This window comes from Spermophilus citellus (assembly GCF_964194105.1).
Source record: "Spermophilus citellus genome assembly, chromosome: 15".
Classification (NCBI taxonomy): Eukaryota; Metazoa; Chordata; class Mammalia; order Rodentia; family Sciuridae; genus Spermophilus; species Spermophilus citellus.
In genome coordinates, this window is record NC_138195.1 from 92,543,189 (window position 1) to 92,564,988 (window position 21,800).

The 21,800-nt window shown below is 53.6% G+C and overlaps 1 protein-coding gene across 4 annotated transcripts in view; it reads left to right on the top strand.

The window, feature by feature from the left end:
* Window positions 1-415: 415 nt before the first annotated feature.
* The window catches only part of DOCK1 (dedicator of cytokinesis 1), a 458,484-nt gene continuing 437,099 nt past the window's right edge, over window positions 416-21,800 (top strand). For 2 of the 4 annotated variants that reach the window (XM_081267093.1, XM_081267095.1), the window contains exon 1: window positions 418-601. In XM_081267093.1, coding sequence (XP_081123219.1) covers window positions 556-601 — 46 coding nt within the window. In that variant the 5' untranslated portion in view covers window positions 418-555. Of the gene's footprint in view, window positions 602-21,800 lie in introns of all 4 variants that reach the window. The other 2 variants (XM_081267092.1, XM_081267094.1) reach the window with 2 other exon arrangements.

Genomic DNA, 21,800 nt, shown 5'->3' on the forward strand with positions numbered 1-21,800 from the left:
CACTTCACGCTAGTCCCGCGAATGAATGGACCCCGTGCTCCGGAAGGCCTTCTGGGTTCTGCCGCTGGGCTCTCCACCAAGGCCAGCACAGCCCCAGACTGGCCGGCCGCGCAGTGCCCCGCAGGCTTGCCCCCCCACTCCCGAGGGCGCGCCCCTGTCATGGACGAGATGGGCCAGAGGGCTGCGGGGACGCGGGGAACCGCGGAGAGCAAGACGTCGCCACCCGCGGGGCCCCATATGCTCCACGCGGCGGCCACGGGCTGGGGGCTGCGGGTCGGGGGCTGCGGGTCGGGGGCTGCGGGCCCGGCCGGGCGGGCGACCGGGGCCAGCGGGGCGGGCGCGCAGCCCGGGCCGTCCCGCCTCTCGCCGGTGCTCCCGGCCTTTCCCATCCGGCCGGCGACGCTCCGCCCGCCCTGTCCCACATGACACCGCCTCCGCCGCAAACTTTTTCCTCACCATCCTGTCGCGGCTCGAAGGGATGGAAAATGGCGGCCTAGGCGCGGAGTTTCCTGCGCGAGCGGCGGCGGCTCCGGACGGCGCGGGGCGCGCGGCACCATGACGCGCTGGGTGCCCACCAAGCGGGAGGAGAAATACGGCGTGGGTGAGCAGCGCCGGCCCGCGTCCCCTTCCCGGCCGCGGTGGGCGGGCGGGCGGACGGGCGGCGCCGCGGAGCCTGTTGCCGGCCACGGCGGGGCGGAGGCGGCGCTCCCGGGGCGTCCCGCTCGCGCCCCGGCCCGCGCCCCCGGTCCGCGACCGTCTGCCGGGGCGCGCAGGGCGGGGGTGGGCGCGCCGCTCCCCGGGGGCTCCCGCGACAGCGATCCCCGCGCCGCGGCGGCGGAGCTTCCCCGGGCCCGGGCTGCCCCACTCCGCGCTCCGCTGCGCTGGGCCCGCGCGGGGAACCGGGGTCATTGTTTTCGTGCTTTTCTGCCTCTTTGGCGAACTTGGGCGTCTGGGGCTCGCGATGGGCAGATTCAGGTCTCGGCGCTCGAAACTTAGACTTTTCTTCCCCAGCGGGGAGGGGCCGCGGCGCCCGCGCTGGCGGATCGCCCCTGAGTGCCGTTGGGTGGTCCTGCCCCGGCCAGGGGGCGACCCTCGGGCTGGAGACCGGTTCGCGAGAGCGGGGACCTGGTCCTGCCCCGCTCCTCTTTGTCGTTTCCGGAGGCGGGTGGAGGGAATCGGGTTGCAAGTTTGTGTTGCGACCCGAGTACACATTCCTGAGAGCGCGCCTTTCCCGGTGGCAAAACAAACCGACCCCTCAGCCTGCTGCTCCGCGCCCTGCGCGCCGCGCTGCCCCAGGCCTGCCGAGGCCTGCGGGTTCCTGCCCGCTCACGGCTCGCCCCCTCGTGCAGCGCCTCGCCCGGCTCCCAGGGATCCCGGGATCTTCCAGTCTCCCTTGCCTCCTGCCACACCACCCTCAGGGTCCTTACCCAGCTCCCTCACCCGGCCACATGGGCCTGACATGCAGGCCCCTTGGGAGCTTGCCCTTTGGTCCAGGGTGCCCTCCGAGGTGCCCTGTCACAGCAGCTCTGCCCCGGGAGCCTCTGCCCACCCTCTGCACGGCTGCTTCAAGTCTTCCCACCCACCCTTGCTCCTCTGCTCTCCTCCTCAGGGCTTGCTCCTGTCTGTGAACTCCAGGTGACCCTAGGCGGTGGCCATGGAACAGTCCTGGGAAAACCTTTGTCCCCTCTGGGCCCACTGGCAGCTTGCTCTGCATTTGCCGTTTGTGAGGTCTCCTTGCTTCAGAACTGAGGCACAGTCATCCCGAAGGTGGGTGCAGGAGCTAGGGTTCGGCAAGGACCAAGAGTGTATCCAGCAACCTGGGCCCTCTCAGTCTGCATATAAGGAAGGAGGTTTGAAATGGAGAGTCCAACTGAGAGAGCTTCAGGGTGTGGTGACAGTCCTGCTTTGGGGATTGCTTGCCCTGCCTTACACCACCAGTACTCCACAGATTCTGGACTGGAACCCTAGTCCCTGGGTGTTCACACTCAACTCCTGCTATGCTCCATCTGCCACCATGTCCTGAGCTCATGGGGCAGGCAGGGCCTTCTCTTTGGGACATCACATTTTGAAAGAGACCTTGATATTCTCTGTGATCTCTGGGGGCAACCTGGGTGGTGTTGGTGAGCACCTGGTAGTGTGTCTTGACCATCTAGAGAAGACCCAGGGGAGCACTCCCGGATTAGACCAGCAGTGGACCAGAACCTGGCTGTGCCCTTCCCAGTTAAGTTACATGCCTTCCAGAAGATCCTCCAGCACTCGGGGTTGAGGCTTCTAACATCACACCTCTCGCTCACACCTTGATTTTAAGAAAACCCTGCATTGGAAAGTTCCCCAAGAGAAAAGTATATGAGATGTTGCCCAGAAATTCTAGCAAGGAATGTGAATGACTGTCCAGAGGAGGAGAGGGTCATAAACCAGCTGAGCTGGTTGGGAGTAACAAGTCAGCCTCTGGAAGACTTTTAGGATCAGCGCCTGTCGGGGAGGGTGGGAGCTGAGCCCATGGACGGATGGCATCCCGGATCCTGCTTTCCAGGCTCCCTCTTGCATGGGAGTTCACGTGTTGGTTTTCAGGACAGGTGCAGGTGGGAAGGGTGTTGGCCCTGAGATGCAGGGATCTGTTCTCAGTAGGTGATGGCTGTTTCTGTCTAAGGGAGAATGAGTTAGCCACCTCTGCATTTCTTTTTGGGAGCCTAACAACAGGGCTGTGTTTCCCTCCTGGGGCTCTGGTGGGTGGGCCATGCTTCCACTTAGGCCACTTGGCCCATGAATGAATCACGAGGGGAAAGAAAATGATAAAACTCCATCTCATTTGGAAACATGAATCACAGCTCATTGTTTGCAAGTACTTGGAATCTGGTAGGAGCATTGTTTGCAAATGAGACACTTCAGTTATTTATTTGTTTTGTAAAATTGAGAAAAAAGTAAATACCCCAGATTTGTGGCTCCAGCAAGAAACACTGGGTGGGCGGATTTATCCCACTGGGGGCTGAAACTTACCTGCTGACTCTGCCCCTCCTCCACCTTGGGTCTGAGTGTGGCCGGCCATGTTTAGGGACCTGGCTTATTAATGCAAGCATAAACCTTGTCGCAGCTGTCACACTGAGGGGTGGGCCAGATGATGTTTTCCATCACCTCGCAGCTCAGCAGGGTTGCATGTTCTGATACCAGTAAGATGAAGTTCTCCTGAATCCTCTTCCTTGGATTAAATGAATAGATAAAGCATGTACTGGAGGTACACCTGAGCACAGAGAGGGTATGGAAGGCAGGATAATGGCTCTACAGATGTCCGCAACTTCTAGACCCTCAATATGATCTGATACATGGCAAAATGGTCTCTGTAGATGTGATCGAGGTTTCAGCCTTGGATGGGGAGAGACCATCCTGGCTCTTCAGAAGCCCCAGGGTCCTCGGCTGGGTGGTCATGGAGAGGGAGTGAGTGGAGGATTGCTACAGGAGAGGGAGTGAGACTCCAAGCCTGGGAGGCCTTGGAGGGGGCAGTTGCTGCTCTCAGATGTAGGGACTCACTTGCAAGGACCAGAAGGAGGCCTCAGGAGCTGAGGGTGACCCCTGGCTGACGACCAGCCAGGATATGGGACCTCAGTCCAATCACAAAGAATGGATTCGGCCAGCACCTTGAATGAGCTTGGAAATGAACTCCTCCCAGTGCCTCCTGATAAGAGCTGCTGGCCAGTGCCTGGATTTGGGACCCGGAGCCTGAGCTCCTGGGCATCTGACCTGTGGAAGTGTGATCTTGGGCTGCTCAGCATGTGGTACTTTGTAAGGCAGCAGCGGAAGACAGAGGCAGAAGGGAGGAGGGCAGCCTGGGTAGGATCTCCTGCTGCCCTTGAGCTCCGTTATTAGGTTGATTGGAGATAATGAACCCAGTGTTTGTCATCTGGCTCTTGCAAGTAAGCTCTCCAGCAGGGGACAGGGCCTCAGTACCACAGTCGCGGTGAAGTCCTGGCATTTACTCATTCTGCAGCCTCTGAGCAAATTGTTCGCCCTTCCTTCACCTGCGGTTGCTCATCTGTGAAGTGGATCTAAGTCTGCCTACTCCAGACTGGGGAGGACTCAAGTGAGATAGGGTGGCAGAGCCTGGGCTTGAGATGTGCCAACTACTCAACGAAAGCGATACTTTCACTATTTTTTTTTATTTAATAAAGCACAGAGTTTAGCATTATAGTAGCCAGTGATTTCCTGTTTGGATTTAGCCATCACAGTGGCTGGTAAAGTGATTTCCTTCGAAAGTTGATATCCTTATGTGTGTTTTGCCCCTGGATTCGGGGGAAGTCACGTCTGTCTGCTCTGTGTGGGCAGCATGATGTGTCTGTGGTCACGGTGGCTGAGTGATGATCACTGATCGTTGTTAGGGATAGTGTAATGCCAGAAGAAATTTGGAAGTGCCAGAGAGATTGTTTCTGTTATCTAGAGTAGCAAGCAAGCTGCTACTTTGGGAGAGAAATTAGATTTGATCATAAACAAATTGATATGCAGGCATCTCCATTCCCTAGAGTTCCAGAGAAATCAAATTAAGGCATGTCCTATTTCCACAAACTTGATTTTAGTCTGGAAACATAAAAGTTTTAAATTTATTGTTGTATCAGTGTTTTTCCAGGATCTTGGGTGTCTGATCAGGATTGTCTTAGGGTACGCAAGTCCTTCTTTTTTTACATGTCACCTCTGGGTTCCGACAGTGGAAGGAAGAGCAGGATTGCTTCTTTGGCCTGTGCAGCAGCGTTGGAGCCCGTGCGTGCCTACCCACCCACCCTCTCTCCTTCTTTTCCTTTTATTAAGCTTGTATTTCCAAGCTCTTAGCACCACACGCAGTTGTAAGAACATTGGAGCCAAGTACCCATTATGAATTTCCAACAAGTTCACATCCTATGAAACTGAGGGACAGTCTTAGAACCAGGATCCTGACATGGATACGGTTAATGTACAGACCCTTGTGTCACAGGACCCTCACGCTGCCCTTTCGTGACTGTGCCCACCTCCCTACGCACCCCTCCCCAAATCTCTTCTCTGTTTCTATACTTTTGTCATTTCAGGAAAGCCTGTTAATGGAGTTATGCAGTGTGCCACCTTGGGGACTGGCTTTTTGCTCAGTGCAGTTCTCTGGAGGCCACCTGGTGGGGTCTTGTCCTTTCTTGGGGAAGGGCTCTGTATCCAGGTTGAGGAGGCCAGGAGGGGAGGCAGAGTGGGCAGGGCCAGCACTCTTCACACCACCTCCATCCCATCACCTGTTGCCTTTCAGATGGCCTCAGGGTATGGGGAGGGCTGGAGGGAGGAAGCCAGCTGGGAGGTGGCCAGGGAGGGGCCAGAGTCTGGGTGTCACCTGAATTGGGCTGGTCTTTGAAGCTTTCTGGCCTAGTTTCCACCTCTTCCCAAAGGGAGTGGAATGCTTGGCTTGCCAATGGGGGGGTTGACGGGAGGGTCGATGGGAGAGTCCAGGAACTGGTGTTCCTAGGGCAGCCTGGGACTGCCAGGACACAGCTAGCCATGGCATTGTGTGTGAGGTTGCTTCATGAATGTAGGGGAAGCACTTGGGAAGGAGAGGACTGTCATTAAGGTCAGTGTGCAAAGGTGTGTCAGTCTGTGGGCCGCCATCACCATACACGTTGGCGGGGCATGAACAACGGTGGGATGGTGGGGCATTCTCGCTGCTGGCTACCAGAGGGTCATCTCCCCTGCCTCCTGCTGTGAGTATCTGGTCCTGCCCTCCTTTCCTTACAAGGACACTGGTGGTATTGGGTTAGGCCCCATCTCGAAGACCTCATTTGAACTTGACCACCTTTTGAGGACCCCGGTTGCATTCTGAGAGACTGCAACCCTGAGCTTAGTAGGCCAGCATGGGATCTGGGGCTCACACTCAGCTGAGACAGGGTGTGACAGAAGGGTTTTCATCTGAAGATGCCCTCTGTCTGGGCTAGTCTGGGTTTTGTTCTTCCTTGTGAGGGTGCTATGGGGACCCTGGGAGCTGAGGAGCGCGGCTCCCAGTCTAAGCCACTCCTTTACTCGAGTCTAATTTGTTTCTGTGTTCAGACCTGGAAACTCATTGTTATCAAGTTGGTGACTGGACAATACGGCCAGGTAGTCTGAGAGCCAAGAGGAAGTTGCGCGTCTCTCCGGCTGGCCGCTGGTGCTGTAGGAACAGCTCTCGTCTGTGCTTTAGCGCACTCAGTGTTCCTTGTTGACAAGCCCAGCTCGGGTTTATTTCCACTTTCTTGGCTTTTCTGTTTTTGTAGCATGGGGGGTGGCTGGGCTCCCTCGGATTCTGGGAGCCCATCTACCAGTGCTGGCAGGGTGGCCCTAGGAGCCGGTGTTGCATGCCTCCTGACATCTGGGGCCGCCCTGCAACTCAGGGGCTCTGTCAGCGTGGGGCTGCAGGGGGCTGGCTCCTCTCCCTGTCACACTGTGTATGCCCTTAGTGGCCTGGAACAGTCGTAAGAACACTTGAATTTGGGGAGTTAAGGGGACAGGGGAGGAGCCTGGCTTGTGACAAATGACGCAGGGCTTGTTGATCCTTTCAGGCACTGTTGGCATGGCTGGCAGGCATCCACTCTTGCCTGTGGGAGGGGAGCTGGGCACCCACAAGGCATACCCTGCCTTCAAAAGGCAGATGGTTTCACCCCAGCTGATGTCTGTCAGCTTGTTAAATTTTTCATTTGGGTGCCTTGAGGGGACAAAGGTGCTTTCTCTTAGCATATGGTTTGTTCTGTCAGAAGGTCTCAGTTTTGGAGTTGAGAGATCCGAGTTCTGATTCCGACTTCATCTCTTATTAGCCAAGTGACCTGGGCAAGTTATTAACTTTAAGCCATTTTATCCCCTGTAAAACTGGGACAATTCCAACCTCTGTGGGCAGTTCTGAGGATTAAGAGAGGTGACCCAGCACACACCTGGCCCCTGGTCTGAGCCTGATCAGAGCTGAGCCCATCCTTTGCCGATGGCTTGTAAGTGGCAGCCTGTTGCTTCTGAACCTCTGCCTGCTGCAGGAGGAGTGAAGATTGACAGCTCCCTAGAATCCTAACACTAGCTCTGAGGTCGGGTCAGGGCTGCAGTTCTAACTGCAGGGCAAGGTGAAGGCAGAGGTCCGAACGCTCCCTGGATAAATCTCTCAACAGAAATGCTGCACAGTCCCTCTCCTGGTGCAGTTGCTGTCTGGAGTTATTGAGAGCCGTGATCTGCTGCTCTTTGCTCTGCAGTGTGGTGCAGAATTTTTATGCCATTTTGAGTGATAGAACTTAATTGGATACACGAGGTGAACTTTTATATATAAATGTAGCAAAAGTGATTTCCTTCCTGAATTAGGGTTGGCTAGCTGCTGTAACAAAAAGCCCAGTATTTTCCTGGCTTTCTACAATAAAAGTTTGTTTTTTGTTGGTGTCATGATCCAAGAGGGCGGGGAGGGAAGGAGGCAGGGCGCAGGCTCTGCTCTGCCAGGCTCTTCAGGGATCCGGCCCCTTTTGTCCTTGGCACATAGCAGTTTTTCTTCCTGGCTGGGGATGATGTGGTGGCTGTTCCTTGGGCTCAGGAGCCTCTGCCTGGACCTCAGTCCCTGGCCAGACCTTTAGCACGTGGGGCCCAGGAGTGTTGTGGCACCGCCTGCTCTGCAGGAAGAGGATAGCGTGGACCAGGTGGTCTCCCCCACCTGTCCTGTCTTGTGTTTCCCGTTATCGAAGCATGTGGGATGGACCCGCTAGCGTTATTGGTATTGAGCACAGAGGCTTTAATCTTCTTACCTTTTCATCCCTGAAAGTCACTCGCAGAACAGAGGTTCATGTCCCCACAAGTCTGGAGATGGTGCAGTGCAGCCTTTCCCCTTGGTGTGTACTCTGCGACTTTTGTCCGGCAGGTTTCAGGTGGTCTTTGGGTGTGGGGAGTCTTCTCTGCATTGACCTGGCGGATCCTAATCTAACCACCCCAAAGCGTATACACACCTGGACCCCATTCCCGTGGCTGTTGCAAATGAGAGCCGGGTCTCGTTCCTTGGTGTGGTTTTGCCTCTTCCCAGAGTGGAATCCTTACATTCTGAAACAGCCCTTGTCTCTATGAGGAGGCTGGTGTGGGGAGGGTGGTGACGTTCGCCTGTGGGACCTAAAGCTGGGGGCCTTCTGGTGGGAGCCCAGGCCAGCCGCTCTCCTCGCTGCTCCCGGAGGCTCAGGACCCTCGACAGAGACAGGACAGGTGGGAGCACCAGTGCCCGCCTCTCCCTGTGCCCAGGTGGGTCAGTGGTGCATGCGAGGAGCTGGCTGGGAAGCACTCGCCAACGTCCCGTGTACAGGCTAAAGTACTACACTAACTTACGACAGAGAGAATAGGTGATTTGTGATGATTGTTTTAATTGGAAGGGCATCGTGAGCTTTACTTTCCCCACAACTTGGTAACTTTTTATTAGGAGGGAAGCTGTCTAGTAATTGAGCACTCGTGAGCAGGTGACTCTTCTGCATAAGCCGCCAGCCTGGCCGCTGTACCCAGGTGTGGAGAGAGTGGTCCTGGGGGTGTATGTCCCAGCCCGAGTTGTACACGTGTAGTTTTAAACCACAGAGAAATGAAAGAACGTTGGAAAGCTGCTCCCCTCTTGCCTCCCTGGTTGCATGCGGCTCTGTTCTTGGGCATTGGTGGCCCAGAGCTGCCCTCGTGGCACAGCTCTCCTTTCCTTTCTGAAACTTGAGGCCAGGAGCATGTCAGGATGCTGGCTTGTCACAGTGAGAGAGACCGAGCTAGCTGTGCAGCCCCGCGGGTCTGGTGGACACCCAGAGCCTTAACAGACGTGAGGCTGCCGTTTCCCTTGGCGAGGGGACATGCACAGCTGCACTTAGCCCTCGGCGCAGGCCAGGGCTTGGCCATCAAGTGAATTCTCGTTAGGCTAGTGGGATTTTTGGGTTGTAGACAGTGAACTGTGGATCTCTTACCAGTTTTCATCCCTAAGCCAGTCCCCAGGCCTGGGAGTCCAAGGCAGGAGGATCGAGGAGCGGGTAGGGAGAGGGTGGGAGCGCAGAGGGCACCAGGACAGGAGCAGGTGGAGGGAGGCCTGCAGACCCCAGAGCGCACGGAGCTGTGATTTGCCCTTCCTGGCTTCTTTAGCCAGGGGACCCTCAAGCAGATTCTGGGGTGGGATTCTGTGGCCGGGGCCTGAGTTCTCCTGCATGGGGCAGAGCTGTTAGGAGCTCATGGCTGCCGCAGGATGCCCTGGATCTCCATGGGAGGGACCCCTCTCTGCCCATCAATAGCTGTGCTCTTGCAAAGTGTGAATATTCAATGTCACCAATCAAAGAAGGGACTTCCACCTTGTGGTAGGCAGGGTGCATGGGGGACTGCTCCCAGATCCCACAGCCTGGGCTCACATGGCCCCATCTCCTGGTGTGTGCTCAGCCCTGCTGTGGAGTAGGTTGCGCTCTTGTCCAGTGAGGATCGTGGGAGGGTTAAGTGAGCTAATTCACATCAAGTAGGGTTTTCAAACTTGGCATGATTGACATTCTGGTCTGGATAGTTTTTTGTCGCGGGGAGCTGTCCTGGCCTTGTAGAATTCTCGACAGCACATGCTCAGTGGATCCCAGTAGCACTTTCCCCCTCTAGTTGGGACAACCTGAAATGTCTCAGACATTGCCAGGTGTCCCCTAGGTGGCTTCCACTAATCACCCAGGTGCCATTTACTCTCATTGCTGGGATATTGGCAGCAAGGCCTCTTCTGGGTACCAGTGCCCCTTATGGCAGTGTGACACCCTGATAAATCTAGTGCAAGTTGAAAATTCTGTTGGATCAAAAAGGCTCTGCGTGCTCCGGCCTGCCTAGCACCTCGCCCAGCAGCACGTGTTGCTCACCCTCGTTACCACGGGGTCCCCTGGAGCTGCGGCTCCCTGCCACTGCCCAGCATCACCCTGGGGATTGGACCACATACTGCTAGCCCCCAGAAGGGGTCCAAATTGCAAATTAGCAGCACGGTGTCTATTGAGTGTCCTTCACTTGCACCACTGTGAAGTAAAAACGTTCCTCAGCCCAGTCCTCCTGAGGGGGGGACTGCCTGTTTTTGGGAAGAAAAGTTAGAAGCCTACACAAAGGGGCAGAGGGGACTTGGAGAAGGAGGCAAGGAGGCCTAGAGGGAATTTGGGCCCTCTGCCTGGCTCCTCGTTAGCTATGGTTCTTAGGAGCTGACTTTGTTTTCCCCCAAGAGACAAGGCGGGGCTTGGGTAGAGGTCCCAGGGAGGATGTGGCAGTCCCTGGGGGACGCTGTTGAGCAGGCCAGTGTTCCATGAAGAGTTCTCTCAGGCTGCTGGAGACCCTCCTGCGGACAGGGACTCAGCTGTCACTCTGGGAGTCTTTGCTGGAATAAAGGCACTTAGCAAACCTCTTTTTTTATTTTTCTAAAATAATACCTTATTTTCTTTAACATAATTGACTTTACCAGGGGCAAATAATGATTTAGCAGGAGGGAAATGTGATTATTTTTCTTCCAAATTGCTGCACTTCTATTAACTTTGCAAGATTTATTTCAAGTCCTTCTAACGCCATGTGTGTTTAGCTGCCCATTTTTCAAAGGCAGGGGTGCGTCTCCGGCCCTCGGGCACCATGACAGGCTGCCCTGCTTCTTCAGATTCTTCTTGGGGGTTTGCTGTGAAGACCAGCCTGTGGGGGCACCACATGAGGGCATCCTGTGGACAGGAGGAAGGGGGCTTGGCTGGTGTCCCCTGTTTCTAGGACATCATAGGGCTCTGAGGCCATTAACCACATGGCTCTGAGGAGCTCAATGCCATGTCTTCTGGCTGGCCACAGTGCATTTGCAGATGCTTTTCTGACTGCCCGGAGAGCCCTTTATTTCTATCCCCATAGCTTATCCAGGCTCAGGTCTTGTCCCACCCAGGCTGGGCCAAGGGTCCCTCCTGTGCTGCTCCTTGCAGTTCCATGGCTTGTGTCATACAGCCCCTGGGAGCAGTTGGTGGCTTCCTCTGCCAGACAGTGCCAAGGTTGAGTTGTGCATTCTCCCCTTTACCTGGTGTGGTCCCTGCACACCTTACACAGGAAGGTGAGGCCCAGATTTCATCTCAGCGTGAAGATGGACTTTATTGGTCCTAGAATCTTCCTTAAGTTTTCTCCACCCCCAGGGTTGACGCGAGGCCTTCGTAAAGCCTGTTAATAAGGTGGACACTTGGTTGGTCCACTTGGACTGCACTGACCTCTTGGCTGGAGAATGGAAGGAAGCCCAAGTCTGTGGAGGGAGATGGTGGGTCCAGTCCTGGCTCCAGCTCTCAGCTGTTCCAGGGCCTCAGCGAGGCTCTGAAGAGCTTTCAGGTCTCTGATCACCTGCAGACTCAGCCTCCAGCTTTTCCTACCCACCAAATGTGATAAAAAGCTAAAGAAATCAAAGGAATTAATATATGCTCGAGTGCTTTGTAATTATAAAGCATTGACAGCTGAAGGGGCAGGAGAAGGTTCTGTTCAGAGAAAGAGACTGTGCACTTTTCTGTCCAGTCCCAGATGACCAGTAATCTGGACCTTGCAAGGGCAAAATTGAGATGCTCCTTATATTTGTATGAGCACTTAAGAAAATGGTGCCATTTAAAAATGTAAAAGCCAGAAAACAGTTTGTCAGTTTCTGAAAAAGTTAAACATGGCACTACCATGTGATGTAATGATTCCGCTCCTAGGAATATCCCGAGAATGAATGACCACTCAGAGAGACAGTTGTGCCCAAATGTGCAACACAATTCATGATACCGAAAAGATGGAGGCAGTCTGAATGTCCAGTAGCTGGTGTGTGGGTAGCAGACGGTGGTGTGTCCACACAATGGACTGCCCCTCAGCCACAAGAAGGAATGAGGTTCTCACCTGCGGTGGCATGGATGGACCTAGGGGACGTTAGGCTATGGGGAAGAAGCCTGTCATGAAAGGACGTCCTGTAAGATTCTTGTGTGTGAATCGTGCAGAAGAGGCAGGTGCGTAGACCAGGAACAGGTGAATGGGGAGTGGTAGAGGAGGGGCTGGGGGTGGGGGCTTAACGCCGTGGGCTTCCCTTTAGAGGTGATGATAGTGCTTCAGAATCAGGTGGGGATGAGGCTGTGCAACATTACAGACCAACTAAACCCTAAGTGACTCTCATGTTCTACACTTGATTTATTTTTTGAGTTATACACTTTAAAATGGTCAATTTTATATCATATGAGTTTTGCCTCAATTCAAAATGAAGCCAAAAAGCCTTCTTAGCTTATGGGCAGCATAAAGCCAAGCTCGGGGCCTGATGTGTCCTGCAGGCCACGGTTGCTGGGGCTTGGCTTAGAGCTGGGGTCCTTTAGTTTTAGCATAATGGCTGCTGTGTCTGCAGTAACAGTACGTGGTAGTTGTTAGAAAGACACAAGCCATGTGAAAGGTGCGCACACGAGGAAAGGCCTCCTCCAGGTGACCCGGCTTTCAGAACCACTGCTGCCCACGTGCAGTGGTCGCGTGCTGTGTCCTCCCAGGCTCATGCAGGGTGGTGGGCAGGTCAGAGGTGAGGCCGTCTGAGGGGCTGGTGCCCTTATTGGCAGGAAAGCTCCCACCACGAGCCAGGGAACAGGTCTCACCAGGACTGACTGTCCACACCTCAGGCTTGGACTTCCAGCCCCAGAACTGGGAGAAATGAATTTCTGTTGCTTTTAAGACAGCCGGCTTACGGCATTTTGCCATCAGTAGCCCGAGCAGACTAGCCCACCTGCGTGGAGAGGCCTAGGTGAGGGACGGGGAGCCCTGGTTTATGGCTCACGGGGAACCCAGCCTTCTGGTGGGCAGGGTGGGCCGGGTGGTGGGCTTGCACCGACGTCCCTGCGGCTGCCTGTCCAGGGCCTTCAGGAGGGCAAGAGCTCCAGCAGGGCCGGGGCTGGGGTGGGTGGTGACAGGGTAGTGGAAGGTTCAAAATACCCATGAACAGAAACCCAGATCCTTGGGACTCCCGCCTCTTCACCCGTGGCTTCCAGATGAACAGAAGATCGAGTGCCTGTTCGGCAGTTTTCCTCTGACTGGCAGTTACCAGGGCGACCAGATGTGGTCCAGGGCTGGGAAACGTGGCCTGCACCATTTCCCCTTCCATCTCTGAGACTTATTGGCAGTGGGGTTAACGTGGAATGAGCCTTCAGAGTGAAGGATCTGAGGCCCTGGAGATGAAGGATTGGGTGACAGCGTTTCTTAAGGACGGAGTGTGAATAATTGCGGTGGCCCCGGCACGGCGGCAGTGCTGCCGGGCTCCCAGGCACTGCCTTTCACCTGCCGACGGCCCGGCAGGTTCTCTCTGGATGTGGCAGCCTCTTCTGCTTTTAACCAGCCTTTTAATGGGCTTCTTGCTCCTGCCAGTGACCTCCGCAGAGTCATTGAGGGTTGGGAATGTGTCACCAGCCCTGAGAAATGGAGTGGTGGCACTGAGCCTTTCTCTCCGTGTTTGGTGTAGCCTGCCTGCCTCACTGGGAATTGGCCACAGGCTTCTGTCCCAAAGTACTTCATGCACAGGCACAGAGCCGGGAGGAGCCCTGGCTGTCCCCAGTCCCACTGCAAGTGTCCATCACCCTTGATGCCTTTTAGTCCCACCCAGGGTATCCTGGTACATTTTTTCTTCTTTTTGTTTTTGCAGTGTGCCGCCCTGGGGATTGAACCCAGGGGTGCTCTGCCCCTGAGCTACATCCCTAGCCCTTTTTATGTTTCTAGGTTTACAGACAGGGTCTTACTACATTGCCCCATCTGGCCTTGAACTTGTGATCCTTCTGCCTCAGCCTCCTGTAGTTGGGGTTATTCTGGGTGTTTCTAAGTACATACACATGGGTGCAGAGTACAGTTCCCCCCCTTACCAAGGTTTTTCTTTCTGTGGATTCATTACCTGTGATCAGCTGAAGTCTGAAAATATTAAATGGGAATTTCCAGAAACAATTAAAAATTTTGTGCAACTTACAGAATGTTGTTATAATTGTTCTATTAGTGTGTCCTCTTGCTGTTAGTCTCTTACTGTTCCTAATTTACGAACTGAACTTTGGTGTGGGTGCATACGTGTGGGGAACACTCAGTCTGTCTGGGCTCTGGTGCTGTCCTGGGTTCAGGTGTCCACTGGGGTCTTGGAATGCATGCAAGGACATTGCATGTGACATAGGAAGGTAGGTGCCAGTGAATCTTAGACCGTAGGGTGCAGCTGAGACCCAGATGAAGTCACGTCTTGGGCCTGTTTGCAACCCTCTGAGGCTCTGGTTCCTCCTCTCTGGAGAGGACAGGAGGAGGAGGAGTACTGGAATGTCAGGGGTGTCAGGTGCTAGAGGATGACTCTAAGCCGAGGCCTTAATGCACTCTGCTGGGTGGAGGGGGGTCCCTGAGAGCCCAGGGAACCCTGGGTGGCCATGGGCGGTTGCCCACTTGGCTCTGGGGCTTGGCTTCGTCAGAGACTGAGGGCATCTGGGGGGGGGGGTGCTGTGACTTGGAATGAAGTGCTGCGGTGATCTTAAATCAACGGCTGCAAAGTCATTGGTGGTCTTGGCCAGCAAGAGGGTCTGCAGGACTACTGAGGGACATTGCCAGGGCTGACTTGGGGGCTGAACTGAGTGAGTCCAGGGCTGACTCCGAGCAACTGGAGTCTAGGTTACTATTCTTGGTGGGGATGGGAAGGTGGAGATCTCCACAGGCTCATCTTATGGTGTGGTATGACATGGAATTGGCCTGTTGTGTGTGATAGGTAGCGTGGGGCTTGGACCAGGCCACCAGGAGAAGCTTCCAGCCCTGACATCCAGAAGCTGAGCCCTTGGGGAGGCACTTGGCTTGGTTTAAATCCTGAATTCCTGTTTGACTCCGATTAATTAACCTCTCTGAGCCTCAGTTTGCACATGTATAAAATGGGAATGAGGAGTATCCAATTCCAGTTCTAAGGAGAGGAGTGACGTGATGCCAGGGGAGCGTTTGGCCCTGTGAGGTGCCTGGCGACTGCCCAGAGCATGGGATGCACCCTCCCCTCCACAGCTCAGCCAGAATCCACCCCTAGGACAAGCCAAGTGTTTTTTTGTCTTCTGTTAAAACAAAGAAAAACAAAACAAAGCAAAGCCAAAGACTGTTAGAGAGGTGTCGGGTAGAGTCACTGTGGTTCCATCCCGATGACCTGATGCTTGTTCTCAGTTCTAAACTACTAAACACTTCAATCTGAATTGAGATTTCCAGGAAAAATAGACAAAAGAAAAGAAATTGAGCTTTGAAAACCATGTCCCAGCAGAATCTGCATGTATTTACGCACCAACTTCAGGGACACACTGCCAATTGCAGCCTGCTAGCTGCATCTTTTAATAAATGTGGTATAGAAAGGGCGAGGCGGGCTGAGGTTGGAGTCCTAACTGAGTATCTCAGGGTTTAGTGACCATAGGGTCCTTGCCATGAGCTATGCTGGGTCTTTAATCCTGTGGCAGGGTGTGCTCACCAGAGGAGATACCTTTGGACCAGGCAGGGAGGCTCCTCTCCCAGAGGCTTTGGAGGGAGCAGGACCCTGCTGACTCCTTGGCTTGGACCTCTGGCCTCCAACCATTGTGAGAGCATAAGTTTCTGTTGTGCCACCAAATTTGTGACACTTGTCAAAGCAGCCTAGGCCGCTGATTTGGAGGGTTAGGTGGGAACGCAGTGGAGAAACCGGCAGGGAGGGGCCACTTGGAAGGAGCGTCTCCACCCTGCGTCCCTCCTCCCTCCCCTCCCCTCTGTGTCTCGGTCACCTTCTCTGATTGGTGAGGGAACTGAGGCTTGGGGGCTCTGTTGGTCTTTGGCCTGATCCTTTCAGAAGGAAGCTGTCTAGAGAGCTGGGTGGTGACCTGGTGCCAGGTGTGTGACAGAATCAGCAGGTTCCTCTGTGTTTCCTTTCAGAGCAGATTTGATGTGTGCTGAGCAGAACTTGAGAGAGCGGAAAGTCGCGTGGGGCCTGGAGACCGCAGGCCCGGTTCCTCGGGCGCATTACCTTTCTGCCGCGGATTCCACGATCTGCTCCCTTCCCGCCACAACGTTCCTTCCTTCCTCCCGTCCTTCGCAGGTTCCTCCAGCAGGCACCAAGTCAGAGCTGCCCACATGGTGACACTGTCTGGGTGCCCACGTCAAGGCTACGTGCATTTGGGGCCTGGCAGGGTGGCTGAGGGGTAGAGGACAGGTCCGGGGAGGGGGATGTGCGCTCCATGGGGGGAACTGCGTGTCCAGGGCACAGAAATGTTGGTGGAGTCGAGGCAGCAGGAGAAGGAGACGCGAAGATGCCCTCCTGATTCGGGACAGAGCCTGCAGGGAAGGAAGGACTGCATCCTCCCAGGGAGAGGCCCGCGGAGGAGGGACGTGGTGTCAGACTGCACCCTGGGTCCAGTGTGACCCACTGCCAAGAGCTGTGTCCCGAGGGCTCTTGTGCTGCTGGGGTTGTGGTCTCGTCCAACATTATTAAGTCTCCAGCTCCCAGCTGACCAGGAGCGAAGGAGAGCCATGTTCTTCCTGCATCTGGGGAGGCCACTGGGCGCGAGCAGCATGCCCGGTCACTCTGAGCTGTGGAGGCCAGGCTGGTGTGACGGGGTGTCTGGTCAGGACGCTTTCAGAGGCCTGGCTGTGGGTGTCCTCACTGGAGGCCTTGTCACGGCTTGCTTGAGGATGGCTTCTCAGTCCAGGGAACAGCGTGCTCTAGACGTGGAGCCAGTCTTGTCTGGCAGGAGACCAGGTGTCCAGCCCTGCGGAGCCGCCAGGTGCAGGTGGAAGTCCTGCAAGGTGATGCGCATTGAGCCGATTCTCCTGTCGCTAGGTGCTATTATGGCTGGCGGTCATAGGTCTGCACTCCAGAGGGCTCAGAGGCTGTCTGCAGTTGGGCTGATGAACCTGGCTTTGCTCCTCTATGGTTGTGTAATTTTTGAAATTTACTTCACCTCTGCGCCTTGGTTCACTCATCTGTAGACTGAGGGTGGTGGTAATTGCCACCCCTGCCTGTCGTCCTGAGGATTGAATGTCAACACAGGACCTGGTAGGCATCAGTGGATTTCTCTGGCATAGCCCAGGGTGGAGTGGACTGACCAGGGTCACCACTGCAAGCCTGAGGATGCAGGGGGTTCGTTCTCGGCCCAAGAAAGGGTCAGGGCTCCATGTGGGTGGTGGGCTACCTGGGTGCTTTCCTCGACGGGGCTCCTGGCGAACCTGGGGGCATGATGAGGATGCGAGGGAAGCAGAGGTGACCAGGCCTGAGCAGAGCACAAGGAAGCACCGTGGGCTGAATGGGAGCGGAGTGGGCCCTGCAGAGCCCAGGACCTGCCCGGGGTCTTGTTCGTGGTCTGCTGATTGGTGTTTGGGTGGGTATGACCTTGGAAGGCCAGGGTGAATCTAATCCTTGATCTCCGTGCCTTTCCTCCTGCAATTCAGTTCATTTGCAGCTGGTGTTGGGAGCTTCCTGGGTAGTGTTGCAGCCGCCGGCTCCAAGGTCCAGTTGGTGCTGGGACCCTGGTGGCATCATCCTGATTCCGGCACCTCCTTTTCTTCTCCAGGATATGTAGTGCCTGCTCCTTTGTCCACTTCGCATGGCCTGACCCCGATGTGTGGTGGGGGTCTGCAGGCCTCTTTGGGAGCAAAATGCCCGGGGCTGGAAGCACCCTGGGTCCACCCCGAGTGGCAGGGCTTCCCAGGTTGTGACAGCTTCTGTGGGGATGTTCAGATTTGCTGCTCTTGGAGGTGAAAATGGGACTTGAGCTTTGGGGACAAGAGTAGTGCTGATAAACAGTGTTCCCTGTTCTTGCTGCGGAGCACAGGTACCAGCACCTGCAGTGCCCCAGGCAGGCACCACGGTTGTGGGGATTGTGGGGATAAGCGCTTCCTGTGGGATGTGCCAAGCAGCAGAAATGGTCCTGCCCATCCTTCAGAATGTCCTTCTGGCCATTGTCAGAGGGATGAGGAAGTGGGAGGCAAAGGTCACCACCAGTGGGCTCTTGGTGTGTCCTGTGGAGCCGCGGCTTCCTGCACACGTGGAGTTCCACAGGGAACATTGTGAGCTCTGTGCTTCCTGGGCTGGACGTGTGGCTTCCTGTCCTGGGTGCTGGCCTGGTGGGGGGTGCAGAGAGGTGGAGGAGGCACACCCTTGTTCATTGGGCCCTCTGAACCGCACACTCGGGTTCAGAAGTGCAGGGAAGTGGGATTCAGTCCCTCATTCAACCGGCTTCCCTTGGAGACAGGGTTTTGTAGAAGGTGTTTGGCGGCTGGGGGTTGACTTCAGCCGCTCCAGTGGGAGTTCCCAGGCAGCCTTCTCGAGCGTGACCCGGAAGTTGTTTTATTTACCCTTCAAGCCCTGGCGTTCATGACCTGGAAGCTCATTCTCCACACACAGTTCTTGACATCTCCAATCTCACTTGGAATTTGGTTTTACTGAAGCAGGATGGAGCAGCCTTCACTGCCTTGTCATCCAGGGTCTGGGAAAGGGTCTCCATGGAAGTTGTCCATTGTAGTGATGCCTATGTGTGACAAATGGTGGCCTTGAGTGTCATCACATGCTGCGGAACGGTCCCGTCCACCACGGCTGCTCTCGTGCAGACTCCCCCTTCCGAGGGAAGCCACGCAACATTTAACTCACTTTTCCATAATCAGAACACTTGGTGGTTTGGGGCCCAAACCTGATAAATTCTGCAAATGCCTGAAGCTGAGTTTCAGCTTTATCTTAAAAAGCCACTGACACCTGACATGGAACCACGCGTTGGAGCAGCACCGGGCAGCCACTCCAAATCCACGTGGCAGGGTTTGGATTTTCTGCTTCAAGATGGATGTCAGCTTTATCTCTTCCCACCTGCTGTGAGTCCGACTTTGAACATGGCTCGGTGGCCTGATGAGTCACGGCCTATTTGGAATGTATGAGTTCTTTTGTTTGTCTTATCTTCTTGATGGAACCCGAGTGATCAGAGGGTGACAATAAGGATAATGAGAAACCTGAGACCTTTCTTTGAAATATAGACACTGCATCCTAACTACCTAAAAAGTCTCAGCTGGGATGTTACCGATTTTCATCTGCAACTTTCTATTGAGAACTCCTTAAGGTTTGAAGAGCAGTTGTAAATATCAATGCACTCTGCTGGCTTCTGGAGGGGAGGGGTGCTTCTGGTGCTGGACTGCTGCTGCCCACCTGGGTGAGATAGGACGCTGGAACTCGTTGCCGGCTTAGCCCAAGTCCAGCCTGGTGGCCCCCAGCATGCCCCAGGCCTTCATCCAGGTGTGAGGGTCTGAGGGACACAGAGTGGAAGCTGGTTCTTTACAAGGTCAGCAGGACTTCTAGACCTGACCTGGCCTCTGTCCCAGCTCCTGGCAGCCTGGCCTGCCAGACAGGTCCTCGAGCTGTCAGGGAGAGATGGCGTCTCAACCCAGAGCAGGCTTCCTGTCCTGCCCTCACCTTTCCTCCCCATCCTCTTCTCCCTTCCTTCTACTTGATTTGCTCCTCTCTTGACCGGACTTCTCCCCTGGACACTTGCCTTTGTTCTGGCTAAGGTGCCCCTACAGTGTCTGTTGCCCACCACATCCCCTGTGTCTGTGGACAACTGAACACTGCCTGTGACCAGATGGTTCCTGGGTATCTGGGCCAGTCTAGAGCCTCCCTGAAGACCAGGACAGCCTCCGCCCAGCCTGCTTCTGTATTCCTGGCATCTGCTGCTGTCCTAGGTGCAGGGCTGGCACTTAGTAGTAAGTAATTGTTGGATGAATGAGGCTGAAATGTGGAAATTCGGGAACCTTCTGAAGATTCGTGGAGTACTTGAGACTGTTCTAGAAAGGAGTTGGTGACTTTTTGTGCTCAAGGCCAGACAGTAAATATTTGTGTCTTGGTGGACTATGTAGTCTTGTTGGTAGCTCCTCAGCTCTGCCTTGAGCACAGAAGCAGCCCGGAACAGTGTGGAAGTGCATGACCTGGCCGGGTCCCAATAAGCTTTATTTATGGACACTGGAATTTAAATTCTGCATAATTTTTGCATGTCATAAAAATCTCATTTTAATTTTCTCCCCACAAGTATGTGAAAGTGTAAACAGCATTTTTAGCTCAAAGCAGTAAAAAAATGGTGACAGACCAGATTGAGCTGCTTCCTGTCACTTGCCCACTGCCTGGATATGTGGTTACTGGAGATTAGAGCGGATTTCAAAGTCTTTTCTGACAAAGGGGCCTGCATTTAAAAAGAACAAAAAGCATTGATGGGCGTGGTGGGCTCGCCTGTAATTCCAGCCACATAATGATTCTTGGTTTTATTTCTTGAGCCTAAGGGTCTTGTTGAGGAAGGTATATGCATGGAGTGTTGACCCTGGGTTTTCTTCTGGTAGTTGCAGGGTTTCTGGTCTAATTTCTAAGTCTTTGATACTTTTTGATTTGTCTTTTGTGCAGGGTGAAAGATAGAGCTCTAAATTCATTCTTCCACACACAGATATCCAGTTTTCCCAGTACCCATTTATTAAAAGTCTTTTCTCCAATATATATTTTTGGCACCTTAGTTAAGTATCAGGTGGCTGTAAAAATGTGGGTTTGTCTCTGTGTCTTCTATTCCATTCATGCCTGTTCTGATGCAGTACCATGCCGTTTTTGCTACTACAGGCCTGTAGTATAATGTGAGATCTCCTTTGCCCATTTTAATTAATTCACTGATTTGTTTTTGCTGAATTATAGAAATTCTCTATCTGGATACCAATCTCTATTAAGACGTGGATTTGCAAACATTTTCTATTCTTTGGTGTTGCCTTACATGTTGCTAATACTCTCTGATGGACCAAAGTTTTTAATTTTGATGGAGTTTAAATAATTTTTTTTCTTCTGTTGCCTGGGCATTTGGTACCATCGAAGAAGTTTTCACCTATGTTTTCTTCTAAGAATTGTATGGTATCAACTTTACTTTTAGGTCTTCCATCCATTTTGAATTATTTTTTTTTTTTTTGAATGATATAGGAGTCCAACTTCATTTTTCTTCCTTCCTTCCTTCCTTTCTTGTTTTCCGGTTAATGTCCAGTGTTCTCAGCAATGATTGTTGAAACCAGTTGGGGTTTTGCACTGTTTGGTCTTGGCACTCTTATTGGAATCATTTGACCTTCTATATGAAGGTTTATTTCTGGGTTCTCTATTCTGTTCCACTGGTGTCTATATGTTTGTCTTTACACCAGTACTTTGATTATTATTTCTACCTAGGTCCATTTGTTTTGCTGTAACAAAATACTCAAAACTGGTTAAATTATGAACTATTTCTGAGAGCTCTGGAGGCAGAGAAGTCCAAGATCAAGGTGCCCACAGGATTGGCATCTGATGGGGGCTGCTCTTGCTTCCAAGATGGCAGCCTGTTATGGTGACTGGTTGAGGTGGTGGGGAGGGAGACTGTGTGTGCACAAGGTGGAAGGCAGAGACTGAACCTATCCAGGTTCTTTTCTCAGAGTCTTACCCCATCCATGAGAGCTCTGCCCTCCTGATTTATTATCACTTGAACACTCCATTTAGGTTTCAACACATGAATTTTGGGGAACATTCTGGTTGTAGCTGTAGCTTTGTATCAGGAAATTCAAGTTCTCTTGCTTTATTCTTTTTTAAGATTGTTTTGCCTCTTCAGCGTCCCTTGAAATTTCAAGTGAATTTTAGGAAGAATCTTTGTATTCTTGCATGTACCTGTCTACTTTTGCTATGTTTCCTAGGCTACTGGCTTCACTCAGGGACATCAATGTATTTATCTTAATTTAAATTTGTTTATCTTCATTCTTCCCTCGTTGGCAGTGACTTGATTAAACAGCCATCATCTATCCTTAACCCATCAGACCAGTTTTTTCCAACAGATTGCAGTTCAGGGAGCTGGATTCACTATGTCTGCTTTCCTTCTTCT